Below are 24,091 nucleotides of genomic sequence, written 5' to 3' on the forward strand. Positions count from 1 at the left end.
CACCCCTTACCTCTCCCCCCAACCCATGTCCTGTCATCTGTCCTCATATTGAAAACTCAAAAGTTTCAATAAGCCAAACCCCCTTATTATATCCCGAAGCCTTTTATCTACAACTCTTAACCCTCACCACACCAGCAGATTGTCTCCCTAAACTAAAAATACCTAACCCATCACATAAAAACCTTTAACCCATTACCCCCAAACTCTTAACCCATTACCCTTAAACTTTACTCCTAACCTAACACTTGTCTCATATTCTTTCCTTTTTGAAGCCAAGTGTCTTTTTCACTAATTGCTTCTCTGAACATTTGCCACGAACAAATTCCCACAACAAGCCTGCATAAATCAGCTCAGATAATTTGTCAGATCAAGGCAGCAATTATCAGGTGTAGAGGTGTGAAGCGCAGAAACGCAGAACAGTAATACTTTGATTCCAAAGCGTATTGATAAATAATTAACCAGCTGGTCACTAGTGCGGATAGTTTTGATTCACACAGCAGCCTCTGAGGCCATGAGAGAATAAAGGCCCAGGGAAGCGTGCAGTTCAAGACTGTCAAAGTGATACATTCTGTGAAGATCTGCATCATAGCACGAGGAAGGAAGTGTTTGAGGATGTAGACATTCTCTCACCAGGACCGTCACAGTCTATAACATTTGTAAAGCAATTATAGGCCTTGGCACATCTGCGCTGTAGTCAGTGTGCTCATAGTTCATTTCTATCTGGAAACAGTGAGATGGCACATTGATGCGTACATGCTAATATTCGCTCCTTCAGGTTTTAAAAAAAGACGAGAGGTTGACCTATTTCTATATATTCTTATTTCTGAAGCATTTATACATTTGTAATTGTACTATTTTAATTTTCCTTAATTACTGGTAGTCAACCTTTTTACACAACACATTTCTATACACCTACCCCCTTGATATACCTCCGTAAAAAAATTGTTATCCATAGATTTTCATTTTTGATTTGTGTTTTTGTCATTAGAGAAGTCCTTTTTCTTGGGTAGATATTGTTAATCCAGGCCAATAGTTTCTGGACGACATTTTTAAAAATGGCGGATGTGTTGCAGTGATGATGTAATATTTCAGGAGCCACGAGGCCCATTTACTTCGTTTTGGTGTCAAAACATAGGTTTTGGGGGCCAAGTAGTCTTCAGGCTCTATAATTACGTGTTTTAGCCATCATATTGGTAATTTATTTTAATATTGTTTTTGTTTCAGGTTTCCCGTTGATTCAGATTCGTAAACATAAGCAAAGCAGGTGGTAGCAGATGATCTCATCCTGCTGACAGAGTGTTGCTAACTGCAAAGTCTGAGGACTCCTTCAACAAAGAAAAATGTGTCAGATACCAAACTAATCTGAAAGAAAAGCTAACCAACTGCGCCTGGACAGAAGAGACTGCTGCAGAAATACGGCAAGACAAAGTTCACAAAATATTGAAACTGGTGGGTGAAGAGGATTAAATATTTTTTCATATCAACAAGTGCTACAAGTTGTATACAATGAAAAGAAGCCTGGAAATAATTGTCAAAAATAGCAGAAACCAGTGAATCACAACAAGAATCTTAGTCTTTTGAGAAAGCAAAGACAACGAAACCCAATGCCCATCCACTTAGAAGATCGATGGCTACCCCTTGTCCACCTCCAACAGCTGATCAGAAAACAGAGGATCTGCAATGTGTTATCTGTGGTTTAGCCAGAACAACAGCCAAAGGGATTTACGAAAGAACAAAGTACTGAATATGTGAGTACTGAAGCGCAAACACGTTTTTATCTACAGCTAGTTTCCTTCTAGATTAAGTTTTCAGCCAAGTAGTTGATCTAAACAGCAAGATGAATGTATTTGCAGCAGATTTGTATGCCCACCCGAACTGCATGCATGCATACATTCAAAAATATGAATGTACAATGAGCTGTCAGCAACCTCATAACCACCAGCCTTCAGTTAAGTTTGCACTCTTTAAAAAAGCAAATTAAGTTTTAAAGTCACTCTTGAGTGGTGGCTGCGAGTTCACAGTCAGTGAGATCAGAGAAATAATGTTCAAAATTGATAAAACTGTATGGATCCATAATAATGAAATTAAAGTTTTTCTGGTGAGAATGTACCATGACAGAATTCTTTTTTGTCAGTCTAACAAAAAAGAATGAGCCACGTATCGCGTTCTCAGCTGATTTGACTCCTGAATTTCTTGCTGCAAAAATAAGATCACAGGATGCAGTAAAATCAGCAGGAACAATTTTAAGAAACGTCCTGAAAGATTATTTTGGACTTAATGACAAATTTTGTGATGTCCCAGAGCACCGCAAATCATGGGAGTCAATAAGAATGCCTGATGCTGTCTTAACATTTTTACATCATTGTTTAATATTAGGAAAGCAAAACTGTTATAAACTAAAGTTCTTGAGTTCGGAACAGAACCGACAACATTGATGATGGCTTTGAAGATATAAGTGAAGCCGACAGGCTTATGCTGTGCAAATGCACTGTCTTTTCCAAATCATGTTTTATGCATTACCTCACTACAAAAAGACCGCTACACATGATGAGTACCCATGCAATATACAGGGAGTGCAGAATTATTAGGCAAATGAGTATTTTGACCACATCATCCTCTTTATGCATGTTGTCTTACTCCAAGCTGTATAGGCTCGAAAGCCTACTACCAATTAAGCATATTAGGTGATGTGCATCTCTGTAATGAGAAGGGGTGTGGTCTAATGACATCAACACCCTATATCAGGTGTGCATAATTATTAGGCAACTTCCTTTCCTTTGGCAAAATGGGTCAAAAGAAGGACTTGACAGGCTCAGAAAAGTCAAAAATAGTGAGATATCTTGCAGAGGGATGCAGCACTCTTAAAATTGCAAAGCTTCTGAAGCGTGATCATCGAACAATCAAGCGTTTCATTCAAAATAGTCAACAGGGTCGCAAGAAGCGTGTGGAAAAACCAGGGCGCAAAATAACTGCCCATGAACTGAGAAAAGTCAAGCGTGCAGCTGCCACGATGCCACTTGCCACCAGTTTGGCCATATTTCAGAGCTGCAACATCACTGGAGTGCCCAAAAGCACAAGGTGTGCAATACTCAGAGACATGGCCAAGGTAAGAAAGGCTGAAAGACGACCACCACTGAACAAGACACACAAGCTGAAACGTCAAGACTGGGCCAAGAAATATCTCAAGACTGATTTTTCTAAGGTTTTATGGACTGATGAAATGAGAGTGAGTCTTGATGGGCCAGATGGATGGGCCCGTGGCTGGATTGGTAAAGGGCAGAGAGCTCCAGTCCGACTCAGACGCCAGCAAGGTGGAGGTGGAGTACTGGTTTGGGCTGGTATCATCAAAGATGAGCTTGTGGGGCATTTTCGGGTTGAGGATGGAGTCAAGCTCAACTCCCAGTCCTACTGCCAGTTCCTGGAAGACACCTTCTTCAAGAAGTGGTACAGGAAGAAGTCTGCATCCTTCAAGAAAAACATGATTTTCATGCAGGACAATGCTCCATCACACGCGTCCAAGTACTCCACAGCGTGGCTGGCAAGAAAGGGTATAAAAGAAGGAAATCTAATGACATGGCCTCCTTGTTCACCTGATCTGAACCCCATTGAGAACCTGTGGTCCATCATCAAATGTGAGATTTACAAGGAGGGAAAACAGTACACCTCTCTGAACAGTGTCTGGGAGGCTGTGGTTGCTGCTGCATGCAATGTTGATGGTGAACAGATCAAAACACTGACAGAATCCATGGATGGCAGGCTTTTGAGTGTCCTTGCAAAGAAAGGTGGCTATATTGGTCACTGATTTGTTTTTGTTTTGTTTTTGAATGTCAGAAATGTATATTTGTGAATGTTGAGATGTTATATTGGTTTCACTGGTAATAATAAATAATTGAAATGGGTATATATTTTTTTTTGTTAAGTTGCCTAATAATTATGCACAGTGATAGTCACCTGCACACACAGATATCCCCCTAACATAGCTAAAACTAAAAACAAACTAAAAACTACTTCCAAAAATATTCAGCTTTGATATTAATGAGTTTTTTGGGTTCATTGAGAACATGGTTGTTGTTCAATAATAAAATTAATCCTCAAAAATACAACTTGCCTAATAATTCTGCACTCCCTGTATGACAAGGACAAAAGTCGAGAGCTAATCGCTTTAATGAATAGTATTGGTGTACTGACAGCAGAAAGAGAGAAAAACAGACTTCCATAAATTGGAAATGAGGGATTAGTAAGATTAACGATCATGCTAAGCAAGCATTAATAAAGGTTCAAATTAAGGATTCAAAGAACATAATATAAGAGGCTATATAAAGTGCAACTTATCTTGTGAAGGAACAGCATTCAAAAGAGGACGATTGTTCTATGCAAGGACCTTTTATATGTTGCTATAACTTCATTCTAGACTGCCTTTCTTTATGATATACTGTACTTTCAAGTGCTGCTGTGTGGAGTAGCATTAAAAGATGAATGCATAATGGTTGCCTCCGGTCTTGTAATGAAAGTTCAGGTCGAAAAGGTGTCCTCATTGAAAACTGCTGTTCTTGTGGACTATATGTCACAATTGCGAATGGTCAAGATTTCATCCATGCAAATCTTGGGAGAGGTCGTTCAGACTGTTCTACAGATATCAAAGTCTGTGCACTTGCAAGAACTGCACATTCTCTGTGACAGTTATCTTGAACTATCTGTCAAAGAATATGAGAGAATCAGATGAATGTCTACAAGTGGAACAATTGACCTTGCCTGCACCAATGCTTGTGCAACTTGATAAATTCTGGTCATCAACATCGAACAAGATGAACTTCCATATGTTAACTTGCCAAAACATTACTGATGCTTCAGTGAACACTGGATTTCCAATTATTGCTAGTGGAATGATTGTCAATGAGGAGTTGGTGCCTGCAGAGAGATAATCAAAAGGTACGAGCCATACTGTTCAAGAATGTAACAGCAAATTAGAGGAAGCTGACCTTCGTGTTGTGCCACATGTTGAGTGGGCTGTTTGAAATGGTTCCAATAGAGACATTATGCTGTGAAATGACACAGATGTTTTGATTGTGCTACTTAGATTTGTTGCAATGTTCATGAGTCAAGGATTGTCAGAGTTATGGATACATTATGGGACAGGTGAGAAAAGGCACTTAATCCCGTTGCATATTCTGTACAAGAAACTTGACCCAGAGATGACCAGTGTTCTTAACAAGGCACATATTCTTACGAGGGATGAAACTATGAACAAAATTGGAACAAAGCTTTGAGCTTTAACTGCTGAACCTGTGAAGTTTCTAAAAGGATTTGCTGAGACAGAAGAAGAATGTGACTTTAAAGACATAGAAAAATACCTTGTGCATGTGTGAAACACTAGTTCTGACTGTCACACATTTGACAATCTTCGGTACAGTGAGTTCAAGATATCAGTCCCGCTAAGTGACCTTCCACCAACATCATATTTTTTTGAAATGGGGTCTCTAATTGGCAGGGGTATACACCTTTGTCCAAATAGGGATCACAATCCTAGTCAGGGTAAGTCACACACAATCCAAATTATCCTGTGCCTACCTTCTGGTAGCTTGGCACTGAGCAATCAGGCTTAATTTAGAAGGCAATGTGTAAAGTACTTGTGCAATAAATCATGCAATAACACAGTGACAATACCACAGAAAGAAAACACACAGATTTAGAAAAATATAAGATATTTATCTGAATAAATGCAGGTCAAGACGATCAAGATTTGATAAGAACACGTTGAAGTATCACTTTTTAAATAATAAAAAGAGCCTTTAGTTCTTAAAAGCAACAATGGTCTCTTGCAAGCACAAAGTACCTGGTTTGTGTCAAAATTACATGCAGGAAGACCGCAGAGGAGGAGATGCATGGAAAACGAAGGGTGTGAGTCGGATTTCTGGGCGCACACGGACGATGAGTTGATTCTTTTCCACGTGGCTAGGGCTTCGCGTCGAATTCCGGCATGCAGGCTTGAATCCTCTTGCGATGCGGGGTCTTTTGACTCCCAGGGACGATGCGTGGAAATCCTGGGAGTGTTGGACTAAGTCACAGGTGCTGTGTCGATCCGGTGGGTGATGCAGGGAAGTTTCTGTCACATGTCTGGTGCTGTGTCGATCTCCACTCGAAGAGCCAGGCTGCGTCATTCCGGTTCAGCGATGCAGTGATTTTCTCACCACTGGGCAGGCTGTGCGTCGATTCTGGCAGGCAGTGCGTCGATTTTCACCACACATGGAATTCCTTTGCAGAGATTACGTCTTTTTGGCTCTGAGACTTCAGGAAACAGGAGGCAAGCTCAATCCAAGCCCTTGGAGAGCACTTCTCAGCAGAGCCAGAGGCCAGCAAGGCAGCAGGGCAAAAACAAGGCAGCAGTTCTTGGCAGCAAAGCAGTTCACGTGAGTCCTTTGGGCAGCCAGGCTGCTTTTCTTGGCAAGTTGCAGGCTCTGGTGCAGAATGTCTTCCCAAGAAGTGTCTGAGTTGGTAGGGTCAGGGACCCAGTTTATATACACAAATGTGCCTTTGAAGTGGGGGAGACTTCGAATAGTGGCTTAGAAGTGCACAAGATCAGTACAATCCTGTCTGCCAGGGTCCCAGTAGGGGGTTTGGCAGTCCATTGTGTGAAGGCAGGCCACTGTCCTTTGAAACATAAGTGTCAGGCCCTCCACTTTTCCAGCCCAGGAATACCCATTCAGTATGCAGGGGTGTGCAGGTGTGACTGAGCATCCTGTGCTTGTGGTTGTCTGGGTGAGATGCACAAGGGAGCTGTCAACCAGCCTAGCCCAGATGTGGATTGGAGATACGCTGTAAGGCACAGAAGGATTTTAAGTGCAGAGAAATGCTCACTTTCTAAAAGAGGCATTTCTAAAATAGTAATATTAAATCCAACCTCACCAGTCAGCAGGATTGTGTATTACCATTCTGGCCATACTAAATATGACCTGTTCAGCCCTTTCTAATCAGAATCGATCACTCAAACAGTTTATGAGGGTAGCCCTAATGTTAGCCTATGAAAGGAGCCGGCCTCACAGCAGTGGAAAACGAATTTAGAAGTTTTCCACTACCAGGACATATAAAACACACAGATATATGTCCTGCCTTTTACCTACACAGCACCCTGCCCTCTGGGTTACCTAGGGCCCACCTTAGGGGTGACTTATATGTACAAAAAGGGGAGTTTAAGGCTTGGCAAGTTCTTTTAAATGCCAAGTCGAAGTGGCAGTAAAACTGCACACACAGTCCCTGCAATCCCAGGCCTGAGACATGGTTAAGGGGCTACTTATGTGCGTGGCATACCAGTGCTGCAGGCCCACTAGTAGCATTCAATCTAAAGGCCCGGAGCACATCTAGAGCACTTTACTAGGGACTTACAAGTAGATCAAATATGCCAATTAGGTGTGGACCAATGTTACAATGTTTTAGGGAGAGAGTACATGCACTTTAGCACTGATTTTCAGTAGTAAAGTGCACAGAGTCCTAAAGCCAGCAAAAACAGTGTAAAAAGAAATGGAGGGAGGCAAGCAAAAAGTTAGAGATGACCACCCTAAGACTGTCAGATCTAACAATATTCTTTATGTGGACACATTAAAATAGCATTCTACTTGATCAGAAGATGTGTAAAAGTTTTGGATCGTGCATATGTCGAGAAAGATCTTTGTGATTGTTTTGGAAAGAAATTGATGCGGTGCAATAGCCGACAAAGGTTCTAAAGCCTCTACCCACAGAACTTACACGTACATGTACTTTTTTTTGCTACAAAAAGATGTCACTGTCAATATGCAAATGTACCACGAGCGATTGCCGAAAGAAATACATACAGTGAACTATGAAAATGTGTCTAAAACAGGAGTGATAAACATTACTTTTTTCATATTTAGATCATAAACATTGCTTGGTGTATTCATAAAAGGATTAAAAGCCCTTATTATTTGTTTCATTTCTATATATGTCTCTTCTTCCTCTTTTATAGCTGCTGTTTTGGAAAATGGTGGAAGGGTTGCTCTGAGGAGTTATTTTTTGTCAAAACCTCTATTTTGACACCAAAATGAAGTATATAGGTCTCATGGTTGCTGAAATAATACATCATTACTGCAACCCATCCACTAGTTTTAAAACATTTCATCCAGAACAATTTGGCCCGGATCAGCAATGTCTACCCAAGCTAAATTACTTCTCTAGTGATCACAAATACATATAAAAAAAGAAAATCTCTAAACAACAGTTTTTTAAGGAGGTATATCAGGTAGTCGGATTAATATTGGCAAGAAATGAGTTCTCCCCTATTTCTTACAGAATTTAAAGCAAAACTAACTGAGGTGCAAATGGATGTTTTTGCCCAAATGTGGATTAGAAGTTGTGTGCACATTGCAGATGTTTGTGAGTGTTTCAGGAATCTGCAGTGTACCTGCAAAAACATTTCCTTGCAGCACTAAATCATCTGTGTGTCAGTAAGAATGATTTTTTGTATTAAACTTTATTGCGTTTTGCACAAACGAAGTGCAGCAAACATAAAATAAGACATACCAGCACCAACACCCACACCAATACAACATATTATTGCACAGTCCTCCTCTTCCCTTCTACATGGTATATTAGCACTCTATGGTACCTCATCACTATTGCCAATTCACCCATTCCAGATGCACACTTTCAGCATTACAAATATCTGGGGCAGTCTGTAGTTTGGTATGTCCATTAACCTGATCACCATTTCCACCCAATCAGCAAGGTCCCCAGTTAATTTCTAGTCCTGTCTAGTATTTTGCAATTGTTGCTTCTCTGCAATTGCCCACTCCAGTAAATCCTTCTTCCAAACATCATGACTTTGGGTCCTAGTACACACCCACTGAATTGTTATTCTTCGCTTAACTAAAACTGTGCCCAATGCCACCACTTTTATCTTCATTTTCAATGTTAGTGTTGTTGGGAAAATACCCAGTAAGCATGGTGGTAGGAAAGCTGAGTGCTGCTTGAGATGCTGGCAGTTTTAAGAGCAACCCTCTTTTCTGCCTTACATCCTTTCTGTGTAACAAACACCATAGAACACTCTATTTTCATATCTTCAATCTCTAAAGATGTCAAATTAAGTGATCATCAGGGCTCAGGAATGTAGCCATTTGGCTCACATGCTTCGAACCTTGGACACCACATTTTATATCTATGCAGATGACACACAGCTAATTTTTCTTGTCTCTCCAAAAGGTACTAATGGTCTCCCAGAGGAACCTTCACTCTTTAACAGCCTATCAGTGATATGGTAGTAGATGTCACAAATGTTAGAGCTAAATCCAGATAAGAATGAGCTGTTTTTGACTACCACTAATACCCACTACTTTGTACTATAGTGGCCGTCATATTTGTATGGATCCTTTCCCAAAACTAGCAAGTTTCATTTAGAAACTTGGGATACACTTCCATTCCAATTTAGGCCTACACACCCTAGTAACCAAGGGTGCTCAGTCTAGTTTCTTTATTCTGAAAACAATTAGACAAGTATTTCTCTATACTGAACCCCCGCTTTGAACCCCGATCATCATTGCCATCCTTCAGTCCAGTATGAATTAACCAAACACCATTTTCTTAGCCACTCTGGAATGCTTACTGAACCTGTTGCAAAGAGTCTAGAATACAGCAATCCGGTTTATATATGGCTTTAAAAAATCAGAGTCAGTTTCCAATGTCAGAAGAAATCTACACTGGTTTCCAGTTCATTCTAAAGTAATCTTTACTCTATGACCATTGTGTTCAACATTATATACTCGAAATCACCTGATTTTGTCATCAAGAGAGTTGTCTGGTACAAAGCCAAAATAACACTCGTATCTGATCCATTTAATGATGCCAAAATCCCATCCCCTCAGATTGGGTGTTAGAGCCTTCTCTGTTGCAATCACAAAATTGTGGAATGCCTAGACCTCTATAGACAGTCTTTTACCAAGCACTTCAGAAGGCCCTTAAAAACCTTCCTGTTCAACTAAGGTATCTCAAATGATTGTTTTCAGCACCAAGAAATCATTTACGGAAAACATAAGCTCTTTACAAAATTCCTAAATCTAAATCAGCCCCTATTTTTTCTTTGCTCCGTGGCTTCTTGCGAGTTCAGTTGTAGCCTAAGGGAATAGACTGTGTTTACCTGGATCAGCAAACATGTGTTCCAAAGACCTATATTACAGCAATGATGCACCGCACCAGTGTTCACCAGTTCGTGCCCTCATCCTAGTGCACTTGTCACAGTCAAGGGCTGTGTATCCAATTACCGCCAAAAAGTACTAACTCTTGTACTAAATGCATGTGCTAGAGCATACGCAGCAGTGAAACACTTAGTTGGGCCCTGAAGGTGCTGATCACATTAGGTAAAGTTGGAAATAGTCACAGACTGCTCCCAGTACCACGAGGGCCTTCAAGATGCCATCAGAACTGGGGTGCAGGATATAGCTGAATAAACACAACACGGCACATACACTTTCATAATGTCAGAGTCTTTACAGGGGCACCTCTGGTCTGCTTGACTTTTTTTGTAAGTTTTAAAAGTGAAGTTTATTTAGCAGAAATTAGAAATAAACCAAAATGTCTTCACAGTATGATTAATGAACAATATAATGAATACAGCTGAATAATAGGTAAATAATACAATACATTTTGTATATTTATTCCCAAATACAGGAAAGAAGGGAGAGGAGAAAAGAGAAAAAAGTAGTTAAAACATCTCATGCAAATTAAGTTGACGTGGTCTTAAACAAAATTAAAATGTGAAAACTATAGAGCATATGTAAGATGGATATAAACAAGTAACATATTACCATTGGTATATAAAATCAAATAAGAAAATGTTGACTTCAAGGAGGTTTAGGTAATTCACACAGTTAAGGGTTGGTGTAAGGTAGCCAGTAAAGCAGAGAAGTCTAAGAAAATGGTTATTGGAGACCAAAGAGCATTTTGTTTGACAGCAAGAGACATTGGGATAATGCAAGTTCTATCTAGTCTATGGTTGTAACAAACACCATACCACCATGCTTAAAAACAGACATGAAGAGCAATTTTCCAACAGCAATTAATAAATCCACAATTTGTATACTGAAAGTCAACCATGCCAATCAGCTGAAAGTCTAGCTAAGAATAGGTTAGTAAATTAAAAAGGTATGTGTGTATGGAAAATGAGGGTAATTTGTTTTCAAACTTGTAACCAGAAGTGATAATAGTAGGGCATTCAAATAAAATATGTTTAATATCTGAAACAGAAATAGAACAGGATCCACAGAATGATAAAATATTAGAATCAAACTTATGTAAGGAATCTGGAGTAATCAGAAGGTGGTTGTTAATAAAAAAAAAAATTGACTTGTGGTAGCAGTGTGGGATGTTTTGTGTATTTTGAGCCATATTCTTTTCCACAGAGAATAGGGGAAAGAAGCGTGTAGGTCTGCTTCCCATTGTGACTTCAGAGTTGTTGTTTGTCCATCACCAGGAGGGAAATAAGGCATTTATAAATGTGAGAGGAGGCTGTAGGGGTGGATAGCGACAATGGTTAGATAAGGGAAATGGAGGAGAGAAAAATCTGTATTATCTGAAGTGAAGAGTATGTAGTAGAAATAAATGAGACCAGAGACTAAAATGTGCCTTTCTATGAATTAGGAAAGTGAAAGAGGGATTGGGCCTGGGAAAAGGAGACAGGTGAGTTATTATGAATCAATTGATGATTTCATAGTAAACCTTTGTCTTGCCAGGGTTTTAATAAGTTTATTGAATCAGATCAAAGAATGAAGGAATTGGTCTAAGTCTGAAAGAGAAGAAATAAAAATTGGACGTAATAATCTACAAAGATTTTTTAAAGTAGGAAGTGACATGGAAGAAGGACGGTGGGTAAAAGATACAAATTCTGAAAAGCGAAGGGGTTATGTAAAAAAACAACTCCAAATACGTCCACAGGGGAGGCTGGGGTTATCTTGACAAAGGGTTGATATTAAATTAAATAAAGCAGTTGGGTAAGACTGCAAATGTGGAAAATTAACTCCACCTTGTTGTTTATTATCTTGTAGTCTGGAAAGAGATATGAGTTTTTTTAATTGTTCCATAAAAGTAGTAGTATTTTTTTTGTAAATATGGAAAAGGGAATGTTATAGGAGTTGTCGAGAGATAGAAACGAAATATGAGAACCAGCATCCTCTTACTAGATTCAAACCTACCCCAGCATGAAAGAAATAGTGGATTCCATCGGGAAGTAAGGGAAGACAGAGTAGAGAGAAGAGTAGTAGAATTAAGTGATGTAGTATTTTTTAAGGAAGTGGTGAACCAGAGACCAAAGTATTTATTTTTACTGGATTTCAAAGAAAAGCCTGAAAGGAGGAAATCATGTTTAAAGCAATATTTTTAGTGGAAGAATCCCACACTTGTCTGAAGTAGGTTTATAACCTGAAGGGGAGTCAAACGTAGAAACCGTAACCAAAAATGGCTGTAAAGAGGAATCAGAAGTCATACATAAAAGAATATCATCAGCACAAACTGAAAATTTAATTTGCTTATCCCCTTCTTTGAAAACCTGAAAGGTATTGTTTTGTCGGATTTTACATAGGAAGGGTTCTAGAGCAAGAACAAAAAGGAGAGAGGATAAAGGACATCCATGTGGCACTCCTCTGTGCAGCCCTCTGGTCTGCTTTTCTAGGGGTTGGCTTTACACCTTTGCACATAGGAAACGGAGTCTGTAATTGAATAGCCTATGTGACCATTCACAGGGGGTCAGTCAAATACTGATTAGGCCCTCCAGAAATGCACCTGGGAGGCGAGTGTTTTAATTATGTAACTCCTCCAAGGTGGTGCACAATTAGCGCATTGCTTGAGGCCCTCTGTGCCTGTGTGACTGTGTCTATAAAATGGTGCTAATGTGTGGTCAAATTTATTCTCTCCGGTTACTACTCATGCAAATGAAGTTACATTCCCTTACATTGTGTATCCCTAATGTTGTGCCCATACAATATATATTAGATAAGAGGACACACAGAGATCCATAATTCTTTGGTGCCCTGTGAAATACCAGTGGGAACTGAGAGCACAGAAACTGTATTTTCTTTGATAATGTGAACCCAGACCTCCTGTATCCATAGCTGCCAGTTTAGACAATACACCACTCCTTATTTATGATGGTGTCTTGACCATTGGCCACAGAAATCTCAAACAAACGAGCATAAGTATGCACCTACCAAATCTGCCTATTCTCCAGCCACTTCCGGAAAAACAATGCATTCTAATCACAAAGTTAAGCAAATTACACATATAACTTTACTCTTAAACTATAAAGTATCATTACTACTTTTGGCTGTTCACCATTTACCAGTGGAAAGTTACTCAAAGTGTAGACTTACATGTCTGCACTCCCTGAACAGGGATGGAGCCAGATTTACAAGTGTAAGTTACTACTACCAAAAAGAAGCCATAATACGTCCAGCACAACACATGGCCAACCACTAAGACTGCAACACACTCTCATAGAAAATAATGGCCATGTGTGGTTCTGGGCTTACTCCACCTCTGAGCTGGGGTGCACTTACTACTGTTTGGGTCTTTTTTGCTGTAGTAAGTTTAGAAGAGCAGTTTGTCAACAGCAATGGGCTTACCCCCTTGTGAGTGGGTGCGTGCCCTTTTCTATCCCCTCCCCAACCTTCCCTAAACCCCTCCTTACTCCTTCCTTAGCCCCTCTCATCTAGTAGTAAGTATGCGTCTTTTTTCCTGCCACTGCCTTGGTCCCTCCCACATTTACTACTAAGTAGTAAGCTTACACGTGTGAGGATCTCCCCATAGAAAAGATAGGAGAGGTGGGGATCTACACTCGTAGGTTTGTGAATAGCATTTTGTAGTAAGTAGTACTGCTTTACGAACTGCAACATGCACTTTGTTAATCGAGTCCGATACATTCAATATGTACATGAATACAGAACTTTTTTCAAGCAGTGCCATGCCTCTTAGGTGCAGTGTCATGAGTCAGCGTAAAACACTCCTTGACAAATGATTCTTCACACAACATTTGTGTACCTGCCGCTTACCGAACCTGTAATCCGTGAAGTGAAATACCCTCACTTAGATAATAAACCTGATGAAGAAGCATGCTGTAGAACCAGCTTGATCAGGCAAGCTTCTCCACTTAACAGTGCTGGTTAATACAGCACCGGGACTCATTTTAATGAAGGGTTTGCTTTTAGGGATATCAGTCTAACATGGACTGGCATTAGTGCAATGGCTCTCCTAGCTAAAGATAAAGAAAAACATGTTCAGTTCTTTTAGGACATATGTTGTTAGATGATAAATCGCAAATATGGCCTTATATTATAGTTATAAAGGAAATCTGTATGATTGCATCAACATTAATTACATAATCAGGTGTAAAAAACAATTCCTACCATAAATATGGATAACAAACAAATCCGTAAAATATGTATATTGCAGTACTAGCTTCGGATGCGGGGCCATTATAATTACGATTTAAAACCTAAAAACCTTTTAAACTCACCCACATCAGCAGCTCATTACCGCACATATGATGTCACAGATGTAATACTAGTGATGTCATCACTGACACACTGATGGAATCACATCATCACTGATATCATTGATGACATTACTACTTCAAATGCAGAAGTCAGAATGGAGTACTACTGGCAGCAATTGAATGCTTTTGTACACACAAGAGGTATATATCATCATACATAAAAAATGTAACTGTAGCTATAATTGTTTCATTTGTTATTTGTTCTATTACTTGTAAAGTGCTTATTCACTGCAGACAGTTTCTTGGTACTTTTAAGTAAAAAAATTAAGTAAACAATTAAGTAAAAAAAAAAAGCCAGACAGTTCCTAAAAGAAGAACTAAAAGTTTGGAGATGTATAAAAAGGAAAGCAACGTTGGAGGACCTTCGTGAAAGACAGGTGGGTGTGATGGTTGTGAATGTAGATCGGAAGGTTGTTTAACAATGTCAAACCTAGATGTTGTAGCAGTTGTATGAACTGTCCTCCTGTCCACACCCACTTAATCTTGGAGCGTGTCATAGAAGAAAAGAGTTAAAATCAAAACTTTGTCAAAGGTGTTTCAAAATAATCTCTCTCTGAGGCACGAGTGATGTAATTCATAGCAGACCCTGTGAGCTGTCTTTAATGCTGATATGTTGGACTGCTTGTAAGTGCTTGGTACATGTACCCATGGAGTACCTGTTAAGATGTTGTGGTTGAAGTTATACGACTGCTACGACTGTCTGACCACAGAGTAAAATGTATATCTTGCATTCCCTCCGTATGCTCTTCAGTCCTTTTTTTCTTAATTAATTCAGCCATGTGGAAGCAATGAGTGTCCATGCTACTCACAGAACCCACTTTGACACATATGTGACATGTGTGCGATACAATGGTATACATAAGTATGCGATGTGGGATTGTGGCGGTGCGGCGTCGCACAATGCCTGTTGCCTGCATGGGGTAAAGCATTGATGTAGTCTTTGGCACATACAGTTGATGCTCTATCTGACAGTCCAGTCATTATTCTGCACAGCACTCTACATAGGGACATAGACCGTTCCCTAAGCCACCCGGGTAGGCATTTCTCAGGCAAGGGGTGGGGCTGGCAGTGGATGTCATGTTTCTTGCTATACATGTAATACAAAAGCCAGTCAGACCTTGATCTCATTACTTTTACAGATTTGAAGACACTAAAGAAGTGCATTCTACAGAGACAACTAGAACCTTGCCAAAGCCAAAGGTTAGGCCTCCTGTCCTCCAATCAATGTCCACAGGCTCCTTATCAGAAAAGGTAACTTTAATATTGTTAATATGTACTCATACAATCTAACTGTACAATCTAAAAACGGTTTGTTTCCTTGGTTTTTTTTCTGCTCCCTGAATAGGGCTCAGTCACAGGAAAAGTATTATAAAAACAAAGAGACTTGTTCAGTTTCTACCACATAAACTTAGAAACATATACCCAGAATTATATAAATTATGCTTGGATTAATGTTTCATAAATATGTTTTTTGCTAATCTCAACCAATCATTTCATGCCTTGCTTTAAATCACTTTTAAATCACTTCTTTGTTAACTGCACACAAAAATGTATTGCTTAAATCACCTCTCTGAAGCTTTAGTACTATAAAGGACTTCATCAAAGACAAAGGAGCCACTTGCATACATGTCTCAAGCACCACAACCCCTTCTCCTACCCTCCTTCAGAAAGCAGTCATTACACGCTATAGCCTGAAGTAGGTGCAGATACTCAATGCCAGGGGTGCTGAGCCTGGTATTGTCACACTCCTTTTTCCCACCAGTAAAACTAATCTCCTCCAGGGTCTTAGGATTGGAGTCATCTGTCCATCGTATCAAACGTGGAAGAAGTCCACCCAATTAGAGTTCTGTAGCATCAACACTCATTCCTCCTGCCTTCATTTCACACTTCTCCTTGTATAACAGGAAGTATTCGGTTCTACTCTGTCCAATCAAATGTAGCACATTTCCTCTAGCACATTTCCTGTTTCTAGCCACAGTTGAGGGTGAAAACGTATGCCTCAAATCATGTGCTGGGCCACGGCCATTTTACATGACTCAAAAGAATGAGTTCTACAGCACGTTTTGAGGCGACCAGGTGTCTAAATCACAAGAGTATTTGATTGCATGAGAACATGATTTACCAGCAAACAGTTTAGCTATAAATTAGTTTTAAAGACGCGAACCTCTTGTCAGGGCTGGACAGGAAACCAAAATCAGACCTGGCAAAATTGTTCAAAACAGCCCCACTGCAGGAGGTTGTGAACTAGAGAGGAGTCATTGAGGGCATGGTTGGGTCATGGCAGCTCATCCAGTTTGGAAAGCAGCCTCCTAGACTTTGGTCAATCATGCATATACCAAAGAGGGCAGGATGGCCAGTTTAGCCATGATTCTTACAATGCCCAGGAAAGCAGAGAGGAAACAGGGGTGAAGGGAGAAGAAAACTAAAGGATGGAGAGAGGTGGTCTTGAAAGGATGAAAGGAGGGAAGAAAGGAGCACGTAACAGTGGAAATTGAGAAATGGAGGATTGGAGAAACGATTGATGAGATCAGAAGGGTTGAAGGAAAGAAGAGAAAATGGAGGGAGGCAAAGGCAGGAAAAAAGATTGTGGAATAGTTGGATGAAAGAAGGGATTGAGAAAGGAAGAAGTAAATGAAGAAGAGTAAACAAGGGAAGGAAATATATTATGGAAAGAAAGAGATGAAATATCGAATAAAAAATATGATGATCATTTTATTGGTGCCTTAGTTTTCCCTCAATCAGGAACACCAAGAAATATCCAAAATTAGTCTTAATTGCTATAATAACTGTTGTGGAGAAGACGGCAATGTTGGCAAAGAATTTAAGCTCCTAAATCTCAGAGATATTCATAGGCCTTGTGCTTGAGGGGCCACCCTGAAGGGTACGTCCCCTGCACAACAGGGGCTGCAGGAGTTTACATCACTCCTCTGTCCAGTGACACTGCATAAGATTCATAGAAAATCAGTTAAAGGAAGGAGAACTCTGGCTCTGCTGTTAACTATAATAGTGACATAAACTAAAAAGTAAATACATTTGCAGCATTTTCCACGGGGAACCTTGAACTATCAAAACACATGATGTGCTATTTTTGGGGGGGAAGTTTTATCATTTACTGTCAAGATTGGTATTACTTTTCACATGCGTGATCCAAATAATCCAGGAGGCGACTGTGGTGGTCATCCAAAGCTAACATGAATCAACCACAACGTAAATGTTTTGCTGCAATTCAAATCCTAATTTAAATATAGCTCTTACCATTAACCATAATCTAACCCAGGCTTCTCCAACAAGTATCTTGTGAGCTACTGGCAGCTCTCCAGGCACCTATATGTAGCTCTCCTGTGTGCATCCCAGCCTACAAAATTATAAACCGTTGCCTAGTTGAATTAATATGCGCATACCAAAATTGAAAAGCATTTATTTGAGACAAATCTTTGTGTTTTTTCAGAACTCATAAGCTGATATTTTGTAGTGAAATAGTTGAATTTCCAAAATATATTTAAAGCTGACATTTCATTGAAAAATCATGTGGCGTTGAGGAGTCCTACTACTAATATAATTACTTTGTTGACAGGGGAATTGCAGCTATGGCTATTATGTATTAGCTACGTAGAGACATTCCACATTGACAAGTCCTTTTCTCCATTACTACTCTCAACCATGCCTGATGAACTGAGATGATCACTGCTGGTAATCTTGTGTATTGTGGTCACTAATGGAGCCTTGTCTCTTGTGGTCACTATTACAACTCTAATGTTAGTAGCTCAGGATGACTTTCGTTGAACTTAAGTAGCTCTTTGTAATGAAGTGTCCATTTTGAAATGGTCACTCCCACTATTTGCCCTAGCACAGATGCTTTTTGACAGAAAGTGCACTATGTCCCTTCTAACTAGGCCCCCAGTGTCAGCCCTCCTTCCCTTAAAACAAGGTAAATGTCTAATTGTACCCCACTTGGCAAAGGACTTTAGCACCTCGGTAAGTCCTTATTAAATGGTACCCCTGGTACCTAGGGAATAGGTACTAAAGAGGGTCCCTAAGAGCTGCAGCATTAGTTACACCACCCTCAGGGATCCGTTCTCAAAGACATGCAGACTGCCACTGCAGAATGCGTGAAATGGTGCAAACTAATTTGAAAACAGTACATTGCCCATACCACCTCATATAATATAGGTACATCACCCCTAAAGCAGCAGGCCTTAAGAGCCATAAGGCAGGGTGCATTCTATTGCATGTCAGCGCACATCTGCATGAGGAGATATGCCCCTGTGGTGTCTAGTTCTGTTACTAGATATTACAAGTTATTGGGCAGCCATCTTAAGAACATGTACTGGGCACTGGTCTTCACAAGTTACCCAGCTACATGATGGTTGCAAGCAAACTAATGTTGTTTAGCATCAAACACATTGTCTTAATAAATCTGTGCTGATGCCAGTGCCAGATCTATTATGACATGCACACAGAAGGCCCCTTAGAAGTGCCCTCTGAAAACGTACTTGTCCCTTAGTGTGCTGGCTGACTGGTCTCGACCAGCCTCATACCACAGATGAGTTTCTGACTCCCTGCAGGAGAGAACCTGCGCTCTCTGAGGCCAGAACCGTGCCAGCTCTGGAAGAAGATGATCACACCTCCTCCAGTAAGATGGCTAGTGAATAGAGCATATCAAAGCCAGAGGCTCCAAAGCCTCTGCTGCCCTTGAGCCTGCCTTCCACAAAATCTTGGGGAATACTAGCCCCAGCCCTGGGGCCCATTTTGCACCGGATCAGACAGGAAATTAGTTATTCAGGAAGCATGTTCTACTTCTAGGCTAGTCACACCTTTAAGGTGGGTTACCTGAAGTGGACATTGATGGTGGAAGGGTTCCACCATCTTGCTTTTGGTGGAACTAGGAACTCTAAGTCTGGAATATGCCCATTTCCCACAGGAAGTGGTCATAAAGGGGGTGTAGTCACCTCAGGGATAAGTAGCCCATTGGCTATTACCCTACACTCCCCTAAATGCCCCTAAGTTCAGTGTTTACCCCCCCCTCCCACCCCAACAGCAGGAAATCAGGTTTGACTACCTGGCAACAGAAGAAAGATAAAGAAGAGCGAACAACGTAAGTACTGTGGACCAACACTGAAATTGTTGCTAAACCCTGCCAGGCTGCTGCTGTCCAAACAATTTCAAGAAACAACTTGTCCCGCGCTGGCCAGCCTCACCAAATCCTTGGAGGTCTCTCCAGCACTTCACCAACCAAGCAGCATCTCCCTAGAGGTGGAGGAGCCATCTCCCTGCTTCTGCTGGCACAGACTTCATCTGCCTGGTTCACTATTTTGCCACCCATCGGGTCCACCGAAGGAGCAACTCACTAGGAGAAGGACACCGAATATCCAGGAGGTCAGCCCCGTTGCACCACCAAATCTCGAGACACTGAGCCTTCCCTGACCTTCCCTGCACCAATAGCTGGGGTCCAAGACCCCTTGCAAGCACCAAGGCTTGTTGTGTGCCCAGCCTGGAAACCACTGATACCAACCTGATGATGAGGGACATCAGGACTTTTAAGGCCATTGTCGAGAGGGGATCTGCAGTCTTGTATTCTCTCCCTATCCAGATCACCCAAAACCAAGTGAGCATCTGACTCAAGTAACGGACTAAAAACCTCTGGTGATTTTCCACTGTTTTACATGTAAAAAGCTGTAACATCGAAAGTACTTACCCAATATTGATGATCTTAGTGTCAAAATATATATAAAAATGTGTGTAATTTTCCTAAATGGGTCTCAGATTTCTTATTGAGTGTGTGACTCATTTATTGACCTTGTGTGTATAACAAATGCTCAACACTCCCCTCTGATACGCCTAAGCTGCTTGGCTACACTACCACAAGTAGAGCACTTGGGATTATTAAAGAAAGCCGCAGTAAACCAATAATCGCTGTTTGGACTATTTACATGGTGTAGCCCTACAATTGGTACACTACCTAAGTAGCCAGCTGCCTACACTCCGATTACAGAAAAGGTTGGAGACCCCTGATCTAGCCTTTTCTGTATGCTAAATGTAGTCTTAAATCCACATCTAACCATCATTGTTCAACTTTACCTGCTTAGTAACATTAACAGTAATCTTAAACAAAACTCTATCCCTTACCCTAATGGCTAGACTCTATCCAGTACCCTAAATCTAACCCTAACCCATTGCAGAACTAAATGATTTACCTTGTGGATCGGGCTAATCTAAAAAATAAGTTGAAACACAGCAAGAACAAGTATGTCACCAAACAGCCAATAAAGGGTTCTTCAGGCTGGTCTTTAACACTGGAAAGGAGGGGGATAGACATGTGTATCCTAATTGACAGGGAAACACACATTTGTGGAGCTTAGTCTGAAAATTTGTATTTTTTTGTAGAATGGGTCTTATATTTAAGAAAGTCGGGTGTAGTGAGGTGTCCCTCATTTGGCTTTTACTTACTCAAGCTAAGGTGATTTTGTTTGCCTAGTATTTCAGGATTTCCATACGCAGTACCTTGAATGTGATACAGGCAGTTTTGTATATTTTTCATGTTTTTAGAAATAGCCCTTTGAACGATGACAGGACTGAAGTAATATGTTCAAATGTTCTTGCTCCGGAGATGAATCGGGCAGCAGAGTGGAGGTATGGTTTAAATTGTGCAATTTAGATCATATGAAGGTCTGTGAATAAAACACTGATGTATTCAGTTATGGACACGATCATAATTTGATCCATGCCCTTCCGATTGGATTTGGGCAGGCAGAGTCTGATGTTGCATATGATTGGGAGATGAAAATTTATTTATTTTTAATTGTCTTTATGAGGGTATAAAAGTTGAGTTTTGAGGGTAGCATTACACATAGGGTTTTAGCTGAAGAGGTGGATTTAGATGTTGCTCTTCAGTCCACTCAGTCAGTAGTTTCAAGATTTGTTTAGTTGAAAGAACAAGAACATGTGTTTTATGGGAGTTGAGCTATAGTTGAATATGTTTCAGCAAAATCTGTATTTTGGATGTTCAGGCTGGTTGGGCTACCCATTATTAGTTATATCCAGGTGGCAAAGAAAGATCAACTGAGACATTGAGTTTATGCAGGAGTTCACCCAAAGGTTCTGCAGAGGATGGAAAGGATGGGGCCAATCTAAGGCCTTGCCACATACTGAAAGATGAGGGGTGTGTTTTGATGAGTTACCATTTTTCACTTGTTGAAATTGGTTAGTGAGGTAAAACCAGAACAGAACAGTGGTTTTAAAACTAGTGTCTTCTGGTAAAGGAGTGAAGTTATGGTCAGTCATATCAAATTCTGAGTCTAGGTCAAGAAGTACCAACAGACAAGTGCTCCCTTTTTCAAGATGTTGTGTGCAGTCTTGAAGAAGTGTGTTTTGTTGCTGTGCCCAGATCTAAATCTTGACTGAAATTATCCTCGGAGTCAGTCGTTGAAGTGCTCGTTGATTTGGATAGTCACACATTTCTGTGTATATTTACCTAGTTTGGAGACCAGTATGCGGTCTAAAATTATCCATTTGGAAGGAGTGCCTTTAGCCTTATTTATTAGAGTTTATATGTGGCTGATTGTCAGATCTTGAAAGGGTCATGTACATTAAAACTTCAGATTGAAGTGTCAATGCAATTTATCAAAAGAGTCATAAGGGCATTGCTATGTTCTTTGGCAGTGAATGGACTAACTGGATTGTAAGAGTTCTAGGATGGCTTGATTTAAGTAACAAATTATTTAAAGCTTTGTTGAGTGACTGGACCAACATTTGTCTGAGAGGTCCCTTGGAGTGAAGTTAGTAGATTTTCTTCTGCTAGGGGACAGCACCAGTTGCTTTCCTTATTTCAGAGATTTTGCTGGAAAATACCTGGCAAATTTATTGTACCTGGATTCATTCAGTTGATAGGTCGGAATGCTCCTTTAGCTTGTCAAATTGCTCTTTAGGTGGCTTCCTACAGTATTTAGACTTCTTTTGAGGAATGAGTGTTTGGCTTCTCATGGTCAGAACTGTGTGAGTGTGAATTCAGATGGGCACTTAAACTTTTAGCAGTCAACTACTCTCACTATTTGTATTCCCATATTTACTTTGTAACAAATCAAGTGGAAGGTTTTAATTGTTCACTTTAATTTATTGAGAGAAGCAGCAGTATCAAGTATAATATACAAACTGCAGTTGTATTCTTAGCTGCAGTACAAGAAGTATGACTAGTCTATTAGGAAGCACCAGATGTAGTCAATTGTTTATTAGAAATGTATTAAGTGCTAAATAGTTGCCATTCGGTATATAACTGGAACATCAAATGATTAAAATGATTAGGGAAGGGCACTAGAAAATTGATTAAAGTTCACACAAATTGCTATTCGTAAAGTATCAATAAAAAGATGTTATGTGGTGCATGGTGCACTAGCTATATTTTTCAATCTATTTATCTAGACAGAATGTAAATATTTAGAGAGGGCAAAAGGAAAGGAGGAGCTTTATCTGATTTAGGGCTACAAAAAATAACCATATAGCTTCATCTGCCTGTGTTCCGAAAAACTGGGATACTTCACTTCATCCTGAACTTATGGTAAAGAGGAAAAAAATACAAGAAATTTACTTTTTTCAGATAATCCTTTACAGTAGCAACACAATGTGATGATGATTGACTGCTTAACCATTTGGCAGTGAAATAATAGAATAATGTTCTTCCAACCTGAGGCTCAATATCCTCTAAATGGGCCTCAATCTTGGAAATCTACGTGTGTGATAAAATAATCTCTGTATGACTACTGTGAATAGTTCCCAGCAGTCTACTCAAGCCCACCAAGCCCCATCAAATACTTTTAAGCCCTCTTCCCATGATAGATCAAATCCTTCACTTTGGAGTTTTCTTATTTTTGCTTCTTTTGTAAGAGTTGGGTCATTTATATGCCCTGCTTTCTAGTTTACCACATTTTCAACATCTTCATCATCAGATGCCCCCAGTTTTTGCACCTCAAAGTGAGCTCCCAGCAGGAGACAGGAGCAACAAGACCCCGGATAGGTTCCAAATGAGTCACAAGTGTATACTCAACCGCGAAGCCTTAGCCACATCTGTACTCTTCCAAATTGAATAGATGTGATGATTGTGTATGATAGCCATTTCGCCTCTGTCATCAAATTCCTTCATTACGTGTTTTACTTTCACGGATTGTTATCCTAATATCTCAGAGTAAAGAAGATATTTATTTCAGCAACATCAATTCTTTAACATTTGTAGATGTCTCATTACTCTAAACAGTCTATCTTTATGCTACGCCTGTTCCCAAACGGTCCTGGTGCAGCCAGTGCCAAGGCGTACTCCCATGTACACCTGTGCAGCATTATGCGCACACCTTAACATTCCTGATGACCAATAAGCAATGACATAGGAGCAGATTTGTGATAAAATGGTTTACATTTCTGGAGTAAAATATGTGCTGTAAACAGTCTACAGTGTGAAGCACAAACTGATGCTTCACAGTAGGTCCCGAGTGTGTGATGAACAAAAGTGGCTGGCACACTATAGTCAATGCTATTTACATGTATATGACAGGATAGCTA

The 24,091-nt window shown here is 40.2% G+C and overlaps 1 protein-coding gene across 4 annotated transcripts in view; it reads left to right on the forward strand.

The window, feature by feature from the left end:
• The window catches only part of LOC138262001 (synaptotagmin-like protein 2), a 482,740-nt gene that overhangs the window by 276,745 nt on the left and 181,904 nt on the right, over window positions 1–24,091 (forward strand). For all 4 annotated transcript variants that reach the window (XM_069211640.1, XM_069211648.1, XM_069211658.1 and 1 more), the window contains one exon: window positions 15,685–15,796. In XM_069211640.1, coding sequence (XP_069067741.1) covers window positions 15,685–15,796 — 112 coding nt within the window. The remainder of the gene's footprint in view (window positions 1–15,684; window positions 15,797–24,091) is intronic.

Source organism: Pleurodeles waltl, chromosome 2_1 (genome assembly GCF_031143425.1).
Source record: "Pleurodeles waltl isolate 20211129_DDA chromosome 2_1, aPleWal1.hap1.20221129, whole genome shotgun sequence".
Taxonomy (NCBI): domain Eukaryota; kingdom Metazoa; phylum Chordata; class Amphibia; order Caudata; family Salamandridae; genus Pleurodeles; species Pleurodeles waltl.